The 20619-nt window shown below is 44.8% G+C and overlaps 1 protein-coding gene across 1 annotated transcript in view; it reads left to right on the plus strand.

Moving 5' to 3' along the window:
* Window positions 1–20619, plus strand: part of Dnai1 (dynein, axonemal, intermediate chain 1) — a 70728-nt gene that overhangs the window by 10501 nt on the left and 39608 nt on the right. Inside the window, exons 2-5 of the mRNA NM_001024342.1 lie at window positions 14080–14112; window positions 15354–15452; window positions 15627–15707; window positions 20476–20602. Coding sequence (NP_001019513.1) covers window positions 14080–14112; window positions 15354–15452; window positions 15627–15707; window positions 20476–20602 — 340 coding nt within the window. The remainder of the gene's footprint in view (window positions 1–14079; window positions 14113–15353; window positions 15453–15626; window positions 15708–20475; window positions 20603–20619) is intronic.

Genomic DNA, 20619 nt, shown 5'->3' on the forward strand with positions numbered 1-20619 from the left:
CAAAACAAGAAGTATTCCCATTTTATAACGATGAAAGGTTAACTCAAGAGAGGAAAAAGAAACCCAACAAATTGTATGCACCTACTATTAGAACCTCAAAATATGTAAATGAAAAACTGATAGATCATGGGGCTGGAGAGATGGCTCAGGGGTTAAGAGCATTAGCTGCTTTTCTGAGGACCTGAGTTCAATTCCCAGCACCCACATGGTGGCTCACAACCATCTGTAATGGGATCCGATGCCCTCTTCTGGTGTTCATGAAGACAGAGCATATATACATAAATAAACAAATCTAAAAAACGAAGAAGAAAAGGAAAAAAAAGTTGACAGACATAAAGAAGTCTAAAGAAATAATTACAGAGACAGAGATCCTTAGCATTCCTCTTTCACAGAGAGATACAGAAAGTCTGAACAGCCCTGTCAACCAACTTGACCTAATTAACATTTATAGAACATTACACTTAAGAACTGCGGAGTGTTCCCAGAGATCAACTGTACACGGAGATTGAAAATAAGCCTAGATATATTCTGCAAGATTGAGCTCCTACAGACTTTAATTCTATTGAAATTTAATATATCCACCGAGGACAAAGCATTTCAGCATAGTGTAGGCACAATAGAGTTAAACAGTACATTTAAAATGAATTAAACAATATGTTCAGAATTTCTAAACATTAAAGAACATACTTCTAAATGATCCATGGAACAAAAGCCACAGGAGAAATTAGAAAATACCTTAACAGAAGGCATACAAATATGTAAAATTGTGGGGTACTGTGGGGTGGGGCTTACCAGAAATGTATAGCTTTTAAAATGCTTTATTAGCGAGGAAGAAAGGTTTCAGAAGAGGGCCTGGCGAGCTGGAGAGAAGCTCAGCACTGCCCAGTACCGACTGCCCTTCGTTCCAGAGGACCTGGACTCAGTTCCCAGCACGCATATCAGTCAGGTCACACGGCTCTAAGTCAACATGCAATGACACACGTCATACAATAAAAATAAAATTAATCCTTAAGAACAGACAGAAAGAGGCCAGGGAGATGGCTCAGTGGGTTAAGGCACTTGTCAAGCCTGAGGAGCTGGTTCAGTCCCTGGAACCTGCCCCATGGAGGGAGAGACCAACTCCTGCTGGTTGTCTTCTGACCGCCATATGTGTGCTCTGACAATAAATGCACAAGTAAATGTAAAAGTATTAAAGAGCACAGGAAAAGTAAATCAAACCCGAAGTAGCTGAATCAGTGTTTATATGGCATCCCATGTTTCTCTGACAAATTCATTTATTTTACTGTTTCAGAGAAACTTGGAAAGAAAAATGTTTAGTAGAGTTAGAAGTTGGTTCTCTGAAAACAGTAATAAAGTTGACTTTTTAATACTTCTTTTGTTTTTTACATCATAATAGAATTATATTATTTGCCCCTTCCCTGTCCTCTGTCTTAAACCTGCCCACGTAACTCACTTGATCTTTTTCAAGTTCATGACCTATTTTTACATTAATCGTTGTTTCATGCATATATGTATATACGTATATATTCGTAAATGCAACCTATTCAGTCTGTATAATGTTGCTTGTATGCATGCACATAGAGGTGATGATTTGGTGTTGGGTAACCATTTGGTGTACTCTTCCCTGGAAAACTGTTTCTCCCACTCCCAGTGTTCCTTGTTGCCTGCAGTCCTTGTATAGCGCCGAGGCCTGGAGGCCTCTCCACTGTCCACTTTGGCTCATCTATTGGTGCTGTTCTTGTTCCGCTCATGTTGAAGTCATGTCCGTGAGACTTCATGCATGTAGCTTCTCATGTCACTGTGAGACTAGTTTCACAGCCGACTCCCTCGTTCTCTGGCTCTTATCGTCTTTGTGCCCCCCTCTTCCACAATGTCACCTGAGCCTTAGTTATGGAAGTTGCTTTGTAGACGTATCTGTTGTGACTGGGCTCTACAACATTGATCTTTTAAAAACCTATCAAGACTTATCAAGGTTTTTAAAAGAATGGCCATGATCAGGTCCTATAGATATTAAATGGAGAGCAGAAGATGTTATTAACCAATGTGTGCAATCAGTTTATCAATCTATATGAGATAGACAAACTTCTTGAAAGATACAGTTCACTTCAACTGACATAAGTTTCTATTAAAAAAACTGAATCCATGATTGAAAACCTCCCCCCGAAAGAAGCTGTTGGTGTAAATGCGGCAGAACGAAGGGCTTGAGACTTTGCGGGCTTGATGCATGAACTTCAGCCACCCAGGGCTGAGCAGACAATGTGGAGGGATCCTGTCATGAACAAAAGAAGACTAAGCAAAAATGACAAAGCCCCAGTCTTACATGGCATCCTTTTTACAACGGAATGTGATGTAGCATGAGCCTGAAACCAAGCTATTATACAAGAAGAAAATTACAAACTGATCCTTCAGAAACATCAATGCAAAAAATTGACAAAATATTATTAAATCTGTTCCAGCAATATATCAAAAGAATAGCACATTAACCAAGTGTGGTTTGTCTCAAGAATGTTCAAGAACTCAAGCCAGCTCAACATTAAAAAAAAAATCAAAGTCTTTCTTGACATTAACAGAATAAAGGAGAAAATTCATATGGCGGTATCTCTAGGTTCAGAAAAAATATTGACAAATACAACATCCATCCAGTAAAGATTGTTATAAGGGTCAAATTGGAATGTGCACTCAAAAACGTGTGGCAAATTGAAAGATGCTATATAATACAAATCATTTTCCTCCCTGTGACACCCTGAGATTTACAGGTTATTTTCTGACAGATGCTTCTTGGCCAGGACAACACGATCTTCAATTATTCACTATGTGCTCAGAGGGAGCCTGGTGCCTTGCACAGCACACTGTGGTGTAATAATAGGATCTGTAAAGCCTACATCTCTGCTGATGGCCGAGGGCTTCCTGGTGCCGGGCCCTGAATGAGTATTCTGCTGGGCTGTCTTGTTCTTATGTATGTCAGTTCTATGGGGAGAGCACTAATCTCCATTTTACAGACAGGGGAGTGAGGACTAGACAGCATCGTGTCTGGTGACCACATGCAGTGTGCCACAGAGCCAGGAAGCCAGCACGGCTCGCTCTGGAGATCTGTTTGCTTTTCTCCATTCATTCATTCAGTTAGTCAGGCTTGTCCTCAAAGATCTTTGTCTACTGGGTCATCATCTCAGCCTTGAGCTCTTACTTTTAAATCCTTATCTGGGGCTGCTGGTCTCTCTCTCTCTCTCTCAGAGGATGAGAGGGAGAGAGAGAGAGAGAGAGAGAGAGAGAGAGAGAGAGAGAGAGAGAGAGAGAGAGAGCTCTCATCCTCTGGGTTCTGGTGGAAGGTCCTTTGTTCTTTAAGCCATTTCTCTGACCCCACAGATACAAACTTGAGGTAAAAGGATGGACCTCGGGGCTGGGGATTTAGCTCAGTGGTAGAGCGCTTACCTAGGAAGCGCAAGGCCCTGGGTTCGGTCCCCAGCTCCGGAAAAAAAAAAAAAAGGATGGACCTCTATTTCTGTAACTTTTTTCTTTATTCTTTCTTTTTCCTTCTCCTCTCTTTCAATCCTTTTTCTTTCTTCCTTACCTACTCTCTCATTCTTAGTCCTGTGTAGGGAGCAGGTCAGGGCTAAACTAAGCTTCACCCTTAGCCCTATAACTTTTTTTGTTTGCTTAAGAATTATAAAGTTTCATTTTGTTTTTATAATTCATCACCTTACAAACAATTAGGTTTCATTATAGCACTTTTCAAACAAAAATTGTCTTGGTTGTTTCTCTCCCTCTCCTTCTTCCTCATCTCCCCCTCTTCCCTGGTGCCCTCACCCCCACTCCTTCTTCCCATCCCCTCCTCCCTGGTGCATTCACCCCAGTTGCCTGTTATACTTCCAAGCCCCATATGAGTTTTCAAGGACTACCTCCTTTCCAGTATGTCTGTTCCCCTTGACCTCCAATCTAGTTTCGTAGTCTACATCCATTCTTTTTAAAAATTATGTTATTATGTATGTGTATGGGTGTTTTGCCTACATATAAGTCATGTACATGCCTGGTGCTCATGGAAGCCAGAAGAAGGCACCTGGACACCTAGAACTGAAGTTATAACCAGTTGTGAGGCTCTGCGTGGGTGCTGGGAGTTGAACCTGGCTCTTCTGTAAGAGCAGTGGGTGCTCCTAGGGCCAGGGGTAGTGGCACACACCTTTAATCCCAGCACTGGGAAGGCAGAGGCAGGTGGATCTCTGTGAGTCTGAGGCCAGCCCAAGCTACACAAAGAAACCTTGTCTTGAGAAACAAAGCAAAACAAAGCAAAACAAAACAAAACAAAACAAAACAGCGGCCAGTGTTTCTAACTGCTGAGCCACCTCTCCAACCCCTATGGCCACTGTCTTTAATAATATGCTTTGGAGAGCTTCCCCATACATAAATATTGCAGATTTAGTTTTTCAATAATATGTTTTTTAATTGATATGTTATATGTACAACATATTTTTTTGGTTTGTTTTTGTTTGCTTTTTGTTTTTTCTTTGGTTTTGGAGACAGGGTCTCACTATGTAGACCTAACTGGCCTTGAACTCAGAGATCCACCTGCTTCTGCCTCCCAAGTGCTGGAATTGTGTCACCATGCCTGGCTACATACAATATATTTTTAAATGTGCACACATTTAGAATAATTAAGTTAAGCTGACTAGTGTGCATCGCCTCATAGTTTACCTTTGGTATGTGTATTAATAGTTAAAATTTACTCTTTTAACAATTTTCAGGAATACTAGTCAGATGTGGGAAAGTGCATCTCCCCTCCCACCACCAAAAAAAAAATTAAGAAAAATATTTAAATGCAGTACATTGTTGAAGCTGGAGAGATGGCTCTGCAGTTAAGAGCACTGGCTGCTCTTCCAGAGGACCTGGGCTCTGCTCCCAGCAACCACATGGTGGCTCACAACCACCTGTAACTCCAGTTCTAGGGGATCCAGCACTGACTGTTTTCTGGCCTCCACAAGCAACAGTCACATGCAAAGTACACACACACACACACACACACACACACACACACACACACACACACACGAGAGAGAGAGAGAGAGCCAAAGAACGCATAAAAATAAAAGTAATAAATACATCTTTAAAAAACCCAGTGCCTTGTGAACTACCATCACCATATTCTAAAACGATAATTCTTTCTTATTACTTGCACACGATCCCATTGAATTGGCAAACTTTGCTGTCTGTATGTTTTGTAGGTGTGTGCATGCAAGTAGAAGCTAGTGGTCAACCTTAGGTGTTGTTCCTTAAGGCAACCTTCTGTTTTGTTTTGGTGGTTGTTATTATTTGAAACAGAGTCTCTCTGTGTAGCCCTGGCTGCCCTGAAACTCTCTTTGAAGATCAGACTGGCCTTGAACACAGAGATATGCCGAGTGCTGGGATGAGAGACACCTGTGGGTGGTGGGAACTGAACTCATCTTTTTGGTTATGAGTCCAGCCTTTAATGATTGAGCCGTCTTTCTAGCCTTGAGATATCTATATATAGATATAGATAGATATAGATATAGATATATAGATATATGATAGATATAGATATATAGATATGTGGCATATATATGACAGAACTTCTTATTAGGACCCAGGGCTCACAGATTAGGCTATCTCAGCTAGCCAGGGACCCTGTTGTCTCTACCACCCTAGTAAAAGACTACAATCATGCACTACCATGCCCTGTCTTTTATGTGCATTCTGGGGATGGAATTTAGATCTACCTTCTTGCACAGTAAACACTTTATGCATTGAACTATAGCCCCAGCCCCAACTTGCTTCATTATATTTCACGAGATGCTTCTTGATGAATATTTAGCAGTATTGTAATAACGCTTGGAATACATTTGACTTACAAAGTACCCAGTTTTCAAGAAGCAGAGGCATAAGATGTGTGTATAAAGTTTCTATGAGAAAGACTCAAATTGGGTTACTGAACTGAGGGGCATATGAATTCTAAATATTTTAAATGTAATTTTATGTGTATGGATGTTTTATTTGCGTGCAATACTTGCGTGCCTGGTGCCTGTGGAGGCCAGAAGAGGGCACAGGACCCTTGAGATGGAGTTACAGACAGCTGTGAGCACCCTGTGAGTGCTGGGACTTGAACACCAGTCCTCTGCAAGAGCAGCCTGTGCTCTTTAGGACTCAGCCATCTTTCCAGCCCTGGGATATATACATTTTACATTTTGGTATGTATTATCAAATTGCCCTCAGAATACTTGCATCAACTCATTCTCTCAGAACAGTGTGTGATGGTGCTTGTTATCCTGCATAGCACTGTTCCCAAACTCAAGGCCTCTCATTAAACACTTACTGTGTGCTTTCCATGCGCACTCAGCTCTGGGATTTAAAATGCACTCATTGTAGCTGGATAAGGATGTGTTGGTGAATTGCCATTCCTTTGGGACTGAGAGCTTCTATTTTTTTTAGAAACGGAAGCTGCAAGCTGGTGAGGTATTTAGTTTCAATTTAGCTTAATGGAAACCTGTTAGTGAGTTTTAAAATAAGGACCAAGACAACGGGAATGGTAAACACAGTCCCTTGGGCCCTAGGAAAGAGGAAACAGTGTCTGTGGGTTTGCATGCTGTGAAGAGCCCCTCTTTCCAAGAACAATCCTGCTGCAGCACTGAGTCCTGCAGTGACACGTGAGCTGTTGAAGATCGCCATTACCAGAGTGGGTGCTTCTTAGTAGGCAAAGGCCCATCCAGACCCAGCCTGGCGTGGCCCCAGAGCAGGTTCCACACGCCAGAGTGTGTCGCTGCCAGCCACCATTTCAGACAGGCTCCCCACACTGCTTTCTGTGTGTGTGTTCACTGAATCCTCACAACAAACCCGATTGCCTGAGACGGAATTGCTATGAGGCATGTTTTAAAGACAAAGACCTCGAGATTTGGAGATGACAAATATTTCTCCTAGAGTCAGAGTCATGGAATTAGCCTGCAACACAGTGGACACTCAAGCTAAGGTTGACTTCAAAGCCCACACTTTGTCTCCATGGCTGCATCTAATTGCACGCCCATTTTTAAAATGATGAGGAATGGCTTACTTTGCCTTCCTCCTCCTCCCTCTCCCTCCCTCCTCTTCCTCTTCCCCCTCTTTTCTTCTTCTTCCTCCTCCTCTTTTTTTGGGTCAGAGTTTTACTGTATAGCCCTGGCTAGCCTGGAACTCACTATATAGACCAGGCTGGCCAGGGACTCAGAGAGATCTGACGCCTCTGTCTCCTGAGTGTGAAGATTACAGGCGTGTGCTTTTACTCCTTTTTTGTTGTTGTTGTTTTTTTTTTTTTTTTTGTTCTTTTTTTCGGAGCTGGGGATCGAACCCAGGGCCTTGCGCTTCCTAGGCAAGCGCTCTACCCTTACTCCTTTTTTATTTTTAGTTTTTGTTTTACTTTATTTTTACTACTTATTTTTCACTTCTGAAGACTTAAGAATTTTTGAATTTCTGGGTGTGCAGTGGTGGCTCGCTCTTTTAATTCCAGCATTTGAGAGGCAGTGGCAGGCCGACCTCCCTGAGTTTAAGGCTAGCCTGGTCTACAGAGCAGTTCCAGGACAGGCTACACAGAACTCTATTTCAAAAAGCGAAATAGCAACAACAGCAACGTTTTAAATTAACTTCTTTGTCCTAAATTATGCCCAGGGACACCTAGGCTACTTATATTGCACCAAAATAGTCCAAAACCAAATGAATTCTAAGGACTGGTAAACACACTAGATGAAGCTAAGAAATATATTTTAAAGGTTTATTATTATTAATTATATGTGTATGTGTACTTGCATGTGAATGCAGGTGCCCACAGGGGCCAGAGGCATTAGATGCCTCTGGATGTGGTGTTTCAGATAGATCTAATCTACCTAAGGCAGATCCTGGGGATGGAACTCAGGTCCTCTGGAAGACCAGTCTAGGAATGATCTTAAACTAAAGGTCAGGCAAATGCATGGTGAGCTGTTCAGTTCAGGTGATCCAGTACTGTGCCTGGGAAAAGCTGGTGGTATGAGGAGAGGCATCTTTGTTTGTTTGTTTGTTTGTTTGTTTGTTTGTTCGCTTGCATGTTTTGAGACAGGGTCTCTACATAGCCCAATATGTTTTGGAGCTCACTATGTAGACCAGGTTGGCCTGGAACTCACAGAGATCACCTCCCTCTGCCTCTCAAGAGCTGGGATCAAAGGCCTGGGCCACCCTCCCTGTTGGAAGACAGCATCTTAACCAGGGAGCCTGGCCTGACAGAAGGGTGTGAATTGTGGCTAGTCTTCATGGGTAGTGGTGTTGAGGTAAAGGAGAAAGATACTTGATGTAGAACAGAAAAGTCAGGTGACTCAGGAAACGGGGTGTATAACATGGAGAAAGAGACTTTTTTCTTTTTATAGAAATTATTAAATGTATGACAGACTAGAAGACACTACATTGTCTTTTTTGATGACAAAAGATGTTTGGGTAGGAATGTAATCAGAATCCTCAATGTCCTAGGTGCAAGGCACACTTGCTTTTTACAGGAGAGTCCCCTGCAGGATGCTCCTCCTCCAGGAGAGAGTCAATTTATGAGCAGCCTCTCCTAGGGAAGGCTGCAGGGGACACAACTCCAGACACAAACATTTGGTGTGTCTGACCATGAGACAAACAGGCCCAGAATCCCTGCCTACGTGGCTCTCTCTGCTTACACTCGGGAGTCCTCTAAATGACTGAGTATGACTATGGGAAGGAAGGGGATGCAATCATGGCAGAAGGCTTGAGCTTCCTCTCCTAAACAGTGTGTGTGTGGGGTGGGGATCGTGGTTCTTGGAGACTTTAAATCAAGAGAGCGACATGAGCAGATTTACATTTTAGGAAGACTGTTGTGACTAAAAATGTGGTCTTCAATTGTGTTCATTCGGCATCAGTTGCTCCGTCTACATTTTTAGGGCTAATGACCACATAGGCTGATGATAACTATTCAATGCGGTAACATACACAAATCGATTAGTGAATGGCCATTCCCAGAGCAAATGCCCACTAGTTTAAAATGGTTTTAATGATATAATCAGAGGGGAGATAGATGAGACGGAGAAACCAAGTGTAGTCACTCAATAAGAAAAGGACAGTGTTCAACTGTGGAGGCGCTCAGGCTGGGACGTCTGACTTAGCACTGACAACAGAGTTCTGTTGCTTGCCACAGTGAGCTGGGCAGGCTTCTTCCTGTCTCACCCTGTAGAACTTCAGTTGACCATACAGAAGAGCCTGCCCAGGGGAAGAGGGCCTTTGATCAATAGCGGAAGAATAGGAGGCCTCTGTGCTGGAGTTTCTAAGCCACCTCCCATTTGTACAGCCATATTATGATTCTTCTCAGAGCTGTCTCCTTTTGTAAACCCAAAGAAACAATAGACTGTCTAATTAAAGCCTAATTGGGTCCTTAATCTCACAACAGCCAGTGCTTGTGTGGTAATAGAAAGCAGAAGGGAGCCTACTCAGAGAGAGGGAGGGAGGAAAGGAGGGATGGGGGGGGGGGAGGGGGGGGGGTGGGAGAAAAGTAGGAGGGGGTTAGGTGGAGCAGAGGCCAGGTGAGTGGGCTTGATGAGGCAGAGCTGACAGAAGAGCTGATGTTCCTGGCAGGAGAAACAATAAAAGCAAACGTGGAGAGGCAGGAGGCCAGGCCAGGCTGGGAGCTAGGAGTAGCCTTAAGACATTGCACCTCAAAGGCCAGCTGGAGGAGGGTAGGAGCCGCTGTGATGGAGACTCCGGGGTAGGCAGATGGAGTGCTGAGGCTCGGGGAAGGAGCCTGGGCTTTCTTCTTCTGTGGTTGATGGCTTCTGGAAGCAACCATCAAAAGCTTTTCAGGAATTCAGGCTTGTCTGTCTCAGGCATCTCCTCCTGGAAGACCAAGGGCCCAGAGTGGCAGCTTGACATTCAATCTCCTTTGCCATGGTTGGGAAGTCAGGGCTGTAGCTGATTTCATTGGCCTGTTTTGCATTTATTATAGTGTGGCTTTTATAGTGTGTTAATTGAAATATTTCCAACTGCCAAAAGCAATCACACTCAAAGTGCCTTGTCAGTTCTTTCATTGCCAGATAAATGTTTTACAGACACTTTCAGGGCACTGGTGACTGTACACCCACAGGCACTGGTGACTACACACCCACAGGCACTGGTGACTGTACACCCACAGGCACTGGTGACTACACACCCACAGGGCACTGGTGACTACACACCCACAGGCACTGGTGACTACACACCCACAGGCACTGGTGACTACACACCCACAGGCACTGGTGACTACACACCCACAGGCACTGGTGACTGTACACCCACAGGCACTGGTGACTACACACCCACAGGCACTGGTGACTACATATCTACAGGGCACTGGTGACTACACACCCACTGGGCACTGGTGACTACACACCCACAGGCACTGGTGACTACACATCTACAGGGCACTGGTGACTACACACCCACAGGCACTGGTGACTACACATCTACAGGGCACTGGTGACTACATACCCACAGGCACTGGTGACTACACATCTACAGGGCACTGGTGACTACACACCCACAGGCACTGGTGACTACACATCTACAGGGCACTGGTGACTACATACCCACAGGGTACTGGAGACTACACATCTACAGGGTACTTGTGAATACACACCCACAGGGCACTGGTGACTACACATCTACAGGGTACTTGTGAATACACACCCATAGGGCACTGGTGACTACACACCCACAGGCACTGGTGACTACACACCCTCAGGCACTGGTGACTACACACCCACAGGGCACTGGTGACTACACACCCACAGGGCACTCACTGGTGATTCCACACCCACAGGGCAGTGGTGAGTACACACCCACAGGGCACTGGTGCCTGGGTCTTGTTCCTACTTAAGGCTGGTGGCTTGCTTGGGGACTGACCCTTCAGTACTGTGTTGTGGCCCCTCCATCCTGTTACCTTAGATTTTAGAGGCTCTTCACAGGAAGGTTCCCAAGGCCTAGCTGCAGAGATGGGTCCCAGCTCTGGAAACCTGAGCAACCTGGCTGGAATTGAGTCCTGCTGCCTGCCCTCCCAGTCAGAATCCCAGCCCCAGCTGAGATGTGCTTTTTTTCTCTACCACCCCTGTCTCCTCACCATGCAGGCCTTTCCCAAGCATCTCTCTCTACCTCCTCTGTCTTACGTGTTAGATCTTTGTCTGATGAATTATTTTACTTTGGGTCATTGTTCTTTTCTTATCTGATGTTTTCTCCTTAAAAAAAAAAAATCTCAGGCTGGAGAGGTATCTCAGTGGTTAAGAGTCCTTGCCATTCTTCCGGAGGACATGAATTTGGTTCCCATTACCCATATGGGGTGACTCACCTGTAACTCCAGGTCCGGGTTTCCTATGCTGTCTTCTGACTTCCACAAGCACACACACACATGTGACACACACATGCACATACACGCATACACATAAATAAAAACAAATATTAAAAACATCTCCTAGACAATCTTGTTCTGTTGACACTAAGCTGAGAAATGATCTCAACAAAATGGCATCTTTGTGCGTAGCCCTGGCGGGGAAGGTTCTTTCAAAAGAACTTATGCTGAGTGAGTGAACAAGGGAGGGGCATTGAGGACCATTCTCCTGTCCTCCATGGGCTCTCAGTAAACCTGGACAGGAGCCTTTTTTCTTTGTCATTGTCCCACAGTTTAGGGCAGTGCACAGTGATTAAATAAATGTTCCATGATGGTGAGGTGGGCACGTTGCTTACATTAGATAGTTTCTGTCCTGTAACAAATACTGGAGGCAGTATTTGAAGAAAAGAGATGGGGGGTGGTGGTGGTGGTGGTATTTTGCTTTGTTTCAAGACAGGGTTTCTTTCTGTAAAACCTGGCTGTCCTGAAACTCACTCTGTAGTCCAGGCTGGCCTCTACTCAGAGATCCCCTGCCTCTTCTGCCTCGAACGTGCTAGGATTAAAGGCGCACCCCACCACTGGCTGCCTAGAAAAGAGGTTTGTTTTAGCTCACAGTTCCGGAGAGACTTGGAACATTGCTCCTGCATCAGGTCTGCCGGTGTGAGCGAGCGCATGGCAGAGCTAGCACAGGAGGAGAGGTAAACGCCTTGTCAGAAGCGAAGGGAGAAGGAGGTGCTGGGCTTGCGCCGTCTATAAGCATTCTCTCCGGAACTGCCAAGTTCCAGATTACAACACTTCTTTGATGCCTTCTTAGGCATGCCCTCAGTTTCCCAGTGGCTTCCCACTAGGACCCATCTCTTAAAGATCCTATTGCTTTCCTTGTATCCCCACCCTGGGGACCAGGCCCGCAACACATGAACTTTGGGAAGGCATTCAAGCTATATGCTCTTGGGAATATGACATTTAATTGTTTTTAATTGAGTTGTCTATGGATATTTTGTCTGCATGCATGTCTGTGTACCATGTATGAGCCTGGTACCCTCAGAGGTCAGGAGAGGTGCTGGATCCCCTGGAACTAGAGTTTCAGATGGCTGCAAGTCTCCATTGTGGACACTGGGAACAAAACGCAGGTTCCCTAGAAGAGCAGCCATGCTCTTACACAGTGGGTCATTTCTCCACTGCCACCACTCTGGCACCTGGACGTGCTAATGTTTGGAACTGGAAGTTATCGTGTTCCATTCGGTACCTTTCAACAGGAGGCTGAAGCCTGGAGAGGAAAATGCTTTCCCAAGATTCTCCTTGCCAATGAAGTTGATGAAAATCATTAATTTTGAGTTCTTTATATATTTTGTATATTAGCCATCTATCGGATGTGGGGTCTGTAGGATGCTGATTTGTCTTATTGACTATGTCCTTTGCCTTACAGAAACTTTCCAGTTTCATGAGGTCCCATTTATCAATTCTTTTTTTTTTTTTTTTGGTTCTTTTTTTCGGAGCTGGGGACCGAACCCAGGGCCTTGCACTTCCTAGGCAAGCGCTCTACCACTGAGCTAAATCCCCAACCCCCATTTATCAATTCTTGATCTTAGAGTGTGAGCCATTGGAGTTCTGTTTAGGAAATTCCCCCTGTGTCAATGAGTTCAAGGCTCTTTCTGTATCTTCCCTGTAAATCATCTGCTTTAAGTTTTTCAAATTCAATATTTGAGCATTCCTGGTATTGGGGATATAGTAACATTCTAACCAAATAAACATCTACTCATAGGGTATATTTAACCCAAACAAGTGTTTATCAATATGAGGTAGCTTTGAAATTGCCATATTGCCCAGTTCAGTGCTGAGCACTTCATATATACTCTATTTTCCTGTCTTTATCTCCCGGGTGCTAATAGTACAGTGTATACCACCATGCCTGTTTGTTTTCCATTTGTTGGTTTGTTTGATTTTTTTTTTTTTTTGACATCTCACTATGTAGCCCTGGCTGGCCTGGAACTCACTGTGTATACCAGACTGATCCCCTTTTTTCTGCCTCTTGTGTGCTGGGATTAAAGGTGCTACTATGCTGTTTGTATGCATTTGCGCGCGCGCACGTGTGCGCACACACACACACACACACACACACACACACGCACACTCACGCTATAACACTTATATGGAAGTCAGAGGACAAGTTTCAGGAGACTCTTCTCTCTTTCTATCCTGTGGGTTCCAGGGATTAAACTCGTATCACCAGACTTTTTTTTTTTTTCCCCCAGAGCTGGGGACCGAACCCAGGACCTTGCGCTTGCTAGGCAAGCGCTCTACCGCTGAGCTAAATCCCCAACCCCATATCACCAGACTTATAAACAAGTACCTTTAACCTAAGCCATCCCTGCAGCCCACCAGTCCTGGCTTAATGCGGTAATTAGGGGGTGAATCCAGTGTTTCATGCATAGCTTTCAGCACTGTACCAACAAAGTTACATCCTCAGATCTTAGCACACACTTTAAAATACTTGTTGAACTGGTTACAAGTAAGAAGTTCCCACTGTTCAGTTTTCCAGGGTTACTTATCATAGGTCAGTTGTGGTGGGCCCAGGATGGTTTCTGAGAGTCGAGAGGGAGTTCAAAGCCCTGTGCTACAAAGTCCTTGGGTGGAGCTTCCTGGTGGCACAATTCCTGCTGGTCCTCATTGTTTCTCTTGTGACTCACCTTCTGCTTTTATTTTCCCTTTAGAGTGTCATTTTGACCAGAGGAGCCAGGAAGCGAGTAAGTGCTGAGACTCCAGTCACCCAACAAGATGCTAATGGAATTTTTTTCTACAGGAAATATTTCACATGCACTTTTTAGAAATTTTGAACAAGAACAACCTTAAACTTATCCTTTAACTATGACCCCAGGATGACCTTTCATTTAACATGCAATGTTTTCTCTTCTCAGATATGTTTATATGTATACAAAAGTATATATTTATTTCTAAATGTAATAAAAGTTTTATTTTATGGCCTGTTTTTCACATAAATATTTAGAGTACCTTCATTGCTAATACAGTTTATTACACCATTTGAAATTATTGCATAATATTTAACTATATGTCCCTTCAGGCCACACCATAATGTGTTCCACCATGCCTCCCTTCCGAGCAGACGCTTGGACATTTGCTCTTTTCCCTACTCTGACCAACCTTCTAGCAGCAGTCACATACTCTATCTCTGAGCATGCCTTTGGTTACTTTGCTCCTGTAAATTCCTGCATATAAAAGTTGAGTCCAAGAATATAAAGTTATTAGGCTTGCGTAGATATTCCCACATCACTCTTTACAAAGGCTGTGCCATTCCTGGAAGCCCATCTTCCTCACTAATGATCTTGTTGTGTTCTAGTTTTATTGTGGAAGAGAAAAGTGTTGCTTTGTCCTGAATGTCTTTGATTGTTAGTAAAGATGAACACATCAAACACCTCACGGCCACTCTGGCACGGTATTTAACTCTATCAAGTAACGCAGAACTTCAACCCTTGACTTTTTTTTTTTATTTGCCTTAAAGAGCAAAATAAAAGACAGTATTTGTTTTACAAGTCATTTTTTAAAAAGGTAATCTTGATGGAGCAGATTGGAAGGCCAAATTTGGAGAGCAGTGGTTGGTGAACAGCTTGGCCTCTGGCTGTCTAAGCACTTTGCATAAAGCCTTTGGCAGCTAATTATGGCCTTCAGCTTCCCAGCTTTGTGGTGGGCGATAGGAAGAGCCTTGCTTCAGACAAAGGTCCACCACAGGATTTAAGGTGAGCCCTAATCCCAGGACAGAGGTGGCTATGATCTTCCAGGCACTGAGAACTCTGGCATCAACAGGTTCTTTGACTCTTCCATGAATGGTCTGTCTGTTGGACATTTTGTATTCTTGTGCACGAAAGATAGAACTTGGCTTCAGGGAGGACTTGTGAGTTAGGGGTTCCTGCAGCATTGGGTGCCTGTCCAAGCAGGTCAGTGCTCCTGAGCCTGCTGTGCCTTTGTTCAGGAGGAAGACTCAGGGACTGATGTGGGAGAAGGAGCCGATGACTGGGCCCAATCCAAAGCCGCTGTGCGGCCCCCTGACCAGCTGGAGCTGACTGACGCGGTGAGTGAGCATCCTTCCGTCTGCTCTTCTTGCTTCCTGCTTCCGAGGGTTCTTTCGAAGTGCCAATTAGAAGCCTACCTACGCAAGCTTACAGGTGCCTGGGGCCCTAAGTCTCAGAAGGACGGGAGGGAGGCTGGCTTCATGCATAAAACTGTTGATGTTTCTCTCCCTTAGGAGTTAAAGGAGGAGTTCACTCGGATCCTGACAGCAAACAACCCACATGCACCCCAGAATATTGTCAGGTACAGCTTCAAAGTAAGTCATGGCCTCCTGGGCGGGCCTTGATATCTGTCAGAAGCAACACTGACTGAGCATATTGTGAAAGACCCTGGCTGTGTTACAAGTGATCACTTGTAAACAGGTCCTTGGCCAGAAATCTGGGGTTTTACGAGGGGGGTTCCAGAGATATTTGAGGCTTTTTTTTTTAATTTATAGGACATTTTATTTGGTCCGTGTGTGTGTGTGTGTGTGTGTGTGTGTGTGTGTGTGTGTGTGTGTGTAGGGGTGTGTGTGTATGTAGGAGTATGTGTGAGGAGAGAGAGAAAGAGACAGAGACAGACAGAGACAGACAGAGAGAGAGAAAGAGACAGAGAGAGACAGAGACAGAGAGCTCACATGTATGAAAGAGAGAAGAGAAGGGAAGAGGAGACAGGGTTAGAGAGTGCATGGAAATCAGAGGTCAGAGAGCGACTTTCTAGAGTTGCTTTTCTTTACACCCTGTCGAGCCAGGGGATCAAATTGAGGTTGTTAATCTTGAAGTGTTCCCTCCCCTGTCCTCTAAGTCCTCTCCCAAGCCCTTTTGAAATTTCTTAGTGAATCTCCTTAGAAGTCTTGCTGATTGCAAAGCCTTCAGTACCCTGAGGAGGAGTTTTTCTCTTGCAGTTCTGGGGACTGACTCCATTAAACCTAGAGCTTTGCACACACTGATCAAACACTCTACCACTGAGTTACATCCCCAACTTCTGTTGTTTCACATCCCCAGTATATTTTTGTTTTCAAGAAGATTGAATCATTTGGTTAGAAAAATGCCTTTCCAATATATAAAGCACGTTTTCCACCAACACAAGCTGTTAGATCTTTAGAAGCTTAGCTTTTTCTGCAGCCAAACACCAGGGTAGAGTACAGAGTCCCCTCTGAAAGAGATGTTGGCCTCACATCCACACAGGATCTCCCCATCTGAGAGGAATCCTGGCAGGCACTGGGCAAAGAGTCTCTTGATCTGATAGGCGGGCGGGCAGGCAGGTGACTTCCAGGGCCATCCTTTAGTAACCATGGTGTGAGCAAGTTCTGGTAGACACATCTGCCGCAAGCTTATCAGAGACAACACCATCTTCCGCCACAGAGGGGTTAGCTCCTGTAAGGACTGAATAGAATTCCAGAGTGCTTTGGAGCTAAAGTGGAAGCCATGCCTCTGTTTCCTGTTTCACTTTGGCGCTTTGTGTGTCATTCCATTCCTACTGTGCACCAGTGCAGAGCCTACGTGAAATATTTTTACGTAGACTATCTCAGACAGTCCTCGTGTTTCTTTGCTATAGAAACTATTTGAATAGAAACTATTCTTTGTTAGATTCTGATTAAATTACATAAAATGAATGGCAAATGACACACAGCCTGTGTTAGAGGGAGGATTTGAACTGGTTTGTCGAACTCCTAAGCAGGTCATATTGCTTCTTTAAACAACTTTTGCCAAGCGCAGTGGCTCTCACACTTGTTATTGCAGCACTTGAGGGGGAGGCGGAAGGAGGCAGGTCACTGAGACCCCGAGGCCAGCCTAGGATTCCCCACATGCAGACCCTGTCTCTGCAAACAAGCGAAACACTTTACACAGACACACACACAGACACACACACAGACACAGACACACACACAGACACACACACACACACAGACACACACACACACACACACACACACACACACACACACACACACACACACACACACACACACGGTAGACAGTAACCTTCTTTGTCCCTTGTCCTTCTTCCCAGGAAGAGGACACTCAGCTTTTTATTTGTTTAACTTTTTGAGACAAGGTCTCCCCATACAACCCAAGCTGACCTTGAACCCATCACGCTTGCAACGTTTGACTCCTTTGTTTTAGAGAGGGGTTTGTGCCCTGAAGCCACCCATTTAAAACTTACAATGATGACTCTTGGCTACTCACAGATTGTATAGCTCTCAACACAATACATTTCCAGGTTCCCATTCTCATTGTTTCATAGAGAAAATCTCCTGTGACCCGAGCTGACCTTGAGTTTACCGTGTAGCTGAGTATGACCTTGAACTCCTGATCCTCCTGCCTTCGCTCCTGAGTGCTAGGATTATAGGTGTGCACCACCATGCCAGGCTTAGAACACTTTACTTTCCCCACAGGAAGCTCCATTCCTCGAACTGTTACTACTCAACCCTCCATCTCCTCCAGCCCAGGAGGCACTGTTGTTGTTACTGTTTTTATCTACATTTGCCTCTTCAGGTCATGTCTGGCGATGGGTCTGACTTTGTAGTCGTGTGTGCCTGGCTTCTTTCATTCTCCACGATGTTTTCAATGCTTCTATGCTATAGCATACGTCAATGCCTCAAGTCGTCCTATTGCCAAATAATACTTCATGCTGTGCATATGCAGCATTTCCCTCATCTGTCCATCAGTCGACGAGCATTCGGATTGTTTGCTCTGAGGGCAGTTCTCAATAATGCTGCTATGAACATCTGTGTGCATCTTTGTGAAAAATCTCACGACTGCACTGCTTCGTATTCAGATTACATAGTCAGCCCTCCACAAAGACGCTGAAGCAAATCCTGATGTGCTTCTCAAAAGATGCTAATCAAGAGTTTTGCTAATGGCGGGCAGTACAGAGGTTGGAGGGGAGCTGCCTTTCCCTTTCTGAAGTCATGGTAGATTGTGGCACAACTTCCTGTCTTGACCCTAGGAAGGGGAGGTGGTTCTGGGATTTGGTGGACTGGCTGTGGCAAGAGCACTGTAGGCCAGGTGTCCCCTTCCTGCTCTCCCTTCAAGTGAACTGTCAGCTGCCTATCTCCCAGGAAACCTTGCCTTGCCCGTGTTTCCAGTGCCTCTTTGGCCTGTTGGCTCCTCCCACACAGCCTGTCTCTATCTTGTTGGTGCTGGAAGGTCCAGTCGTAGGGTCCAAAGCTGCTACCTTCACCGATGTGCTAAAGAATCTGAGTTCCAGGGTTGGGGATTTAGCTCAGTGGTAGAGCACTTGCCTAGCAAGTGCAAGGCCCTGAGTTCAGTCCTCAGCTCCGGAAAAAAATAAAAAATAAAGAATCTGAGTTCCAGCCCTGAATTGAAGAGGAAGTTCCTAGGTGCCTGTTGAGGACAGGATGGAGGTGAAGTCTTAACGACAGCTGCATGGACCATTTGCTCTCATGGGGGCCTCTATCACCATACATTTAGTTACTGTCTTATTGAGGGTCCATGCTGATTATGTGTGAGGCATTGCGTTAATGGACTGCTTTCACTATTGTCAGTTCTTACACTATCTTGCAAATTGGATATCATTGTATTTAATAGAAGAAACTAGGGCATGGAGGGTTATGATAAGGTCATGACGTTCATAAGGAGCAGGCTAAGGAACTGAGCTCGATTCTGCCACCAGACACCATGCTCTGACCCACTCCACTTTCTCATTTGCCATCCACCTGGGGTACTGAGAGGAATGGCTTCCCAATGGCAGAGCTTTCCAGGCGGTTGTGGATTGTGACAATGAGCTTCCCAGTCCTCCCAGGCCACGAGGGGTAGCTACAGAAAGCCTATGGGCTGGTATCCTCTGGTATGGCTTTGATTTTTTAAATCTCAGGATTCCGTACAGCTATAATTATCTTCCACATGATGCAAAATGGTTGAACAGAACTGTTTTAAAAGAAGGAAGGGGGCCTCTGGTCTCCAACACCATTTTCGTGGTTGCTAATCAACAAGGAGATATCCACAAGAACGCCAGACCACAAGCTCTGTGAAAGAACGAACTCTGTCTGTTCTTGTTCTGCTTTATACCCCGGGCACCTAGAGAAGAGTTGGCACAGTGTAGCTGATCAAAAATTATTTGTTAAATGAACAAATACGGTTTCCTGGGCTCGAAGCCCAGTCCTGCTTCCCATTTACTATGTGACCTGGACAAGTGCCCACACCTAAACTTCTCTGGACCTCTGAGGTCCTCTTGGATAGAAGTCGGGACATTAGGGATTTGCTTGTCTCTGATGTTCTGTTCCTTCCGACATCCACTAAAGTGGCATGGTGGTGAGGCCATGCCAGGTGTGTTGGATGATTATGTCTGACCTGCCCAAGGCCTGTGGTAAGGCAGGTGAACTGGAACTCCTTGGCATGGATGTAGGAGACAAGGCACCTGGACTAGTGCTCTGTAAATGTGGGCTGCTTCAGGCTGGAAGCAGAGGATATTTAATAATAAGTCTTTGAGGCTGGGCAATGGTAGTTCACATCTGTAACCCCAGTACTTGAGAGGCAGAGCCAGGCAGCTCTCTGGGTGGGAGGCCAGCCTGGCCTGCACAGGGCATTCCAGGCCAGTGTGAGCTATGTAGTGAGACTCGGTCTCAAAAAAAAATTTTTTTTTAAAAAAGTCTTTGATGAGAGCTTTAAAAAATCATATTTTGTCTTTTTCAAGCAAAAATACAGTGAAAAAAATCTTGTTAGCTGATTATTAGGAACTATAGTTTCTTTAATAAAGGTGAACTGGGGGCTTTAGAGCAGCAGTTCTCAGCCTGTAGGTCTTAACCCCTTTGGGGTCAATTGACCTTTTCATAGGACTGCCTGAGACCATTGTAAAACACAATTATTTACATTAGAATTCATAACAATAGCAAAGTTACAGTTATGGAGTAGCAATAAAAATAATTTTATGGTTGGGGGTCATCACAACAAGAGGAACTGTATTAAAGAGTTGCAGGGTTAGGAGGGTTGAGGACTACTGCTTAGAGAATTAAGGAAGGCTACATTCTGACACCAGCCCTCACTGGGATCGCCAGTCTGATTTAGGCACTCTCTTTTCAGGAACGCACATACAAGCTTATTGGTTTTGTGAACCAAATGGCAATTCACTTCAGTCAGGTGGGGAACCTGATACCCAAAGACTCAGATGAAGGCCGTCGACAGCACTACCGTGATGAGCTGGTGGCAGGTAGGACTGTGGACTGC

The sequence above is a fragment of the Rattus norvegicus genome, chromosome 5 (assembly GCF_036323735.1).
Source record: "Rattus norvegicus strain BN/NHsdMcwi chromosome 5, GRCr8, whole genome shotgun sequence".
Lineage (NCBI taxonomy): Eukaryota > Metazoa > Chordata > Mammalia > Rodentia > Muridae > Rattus > Rattus norvegicus.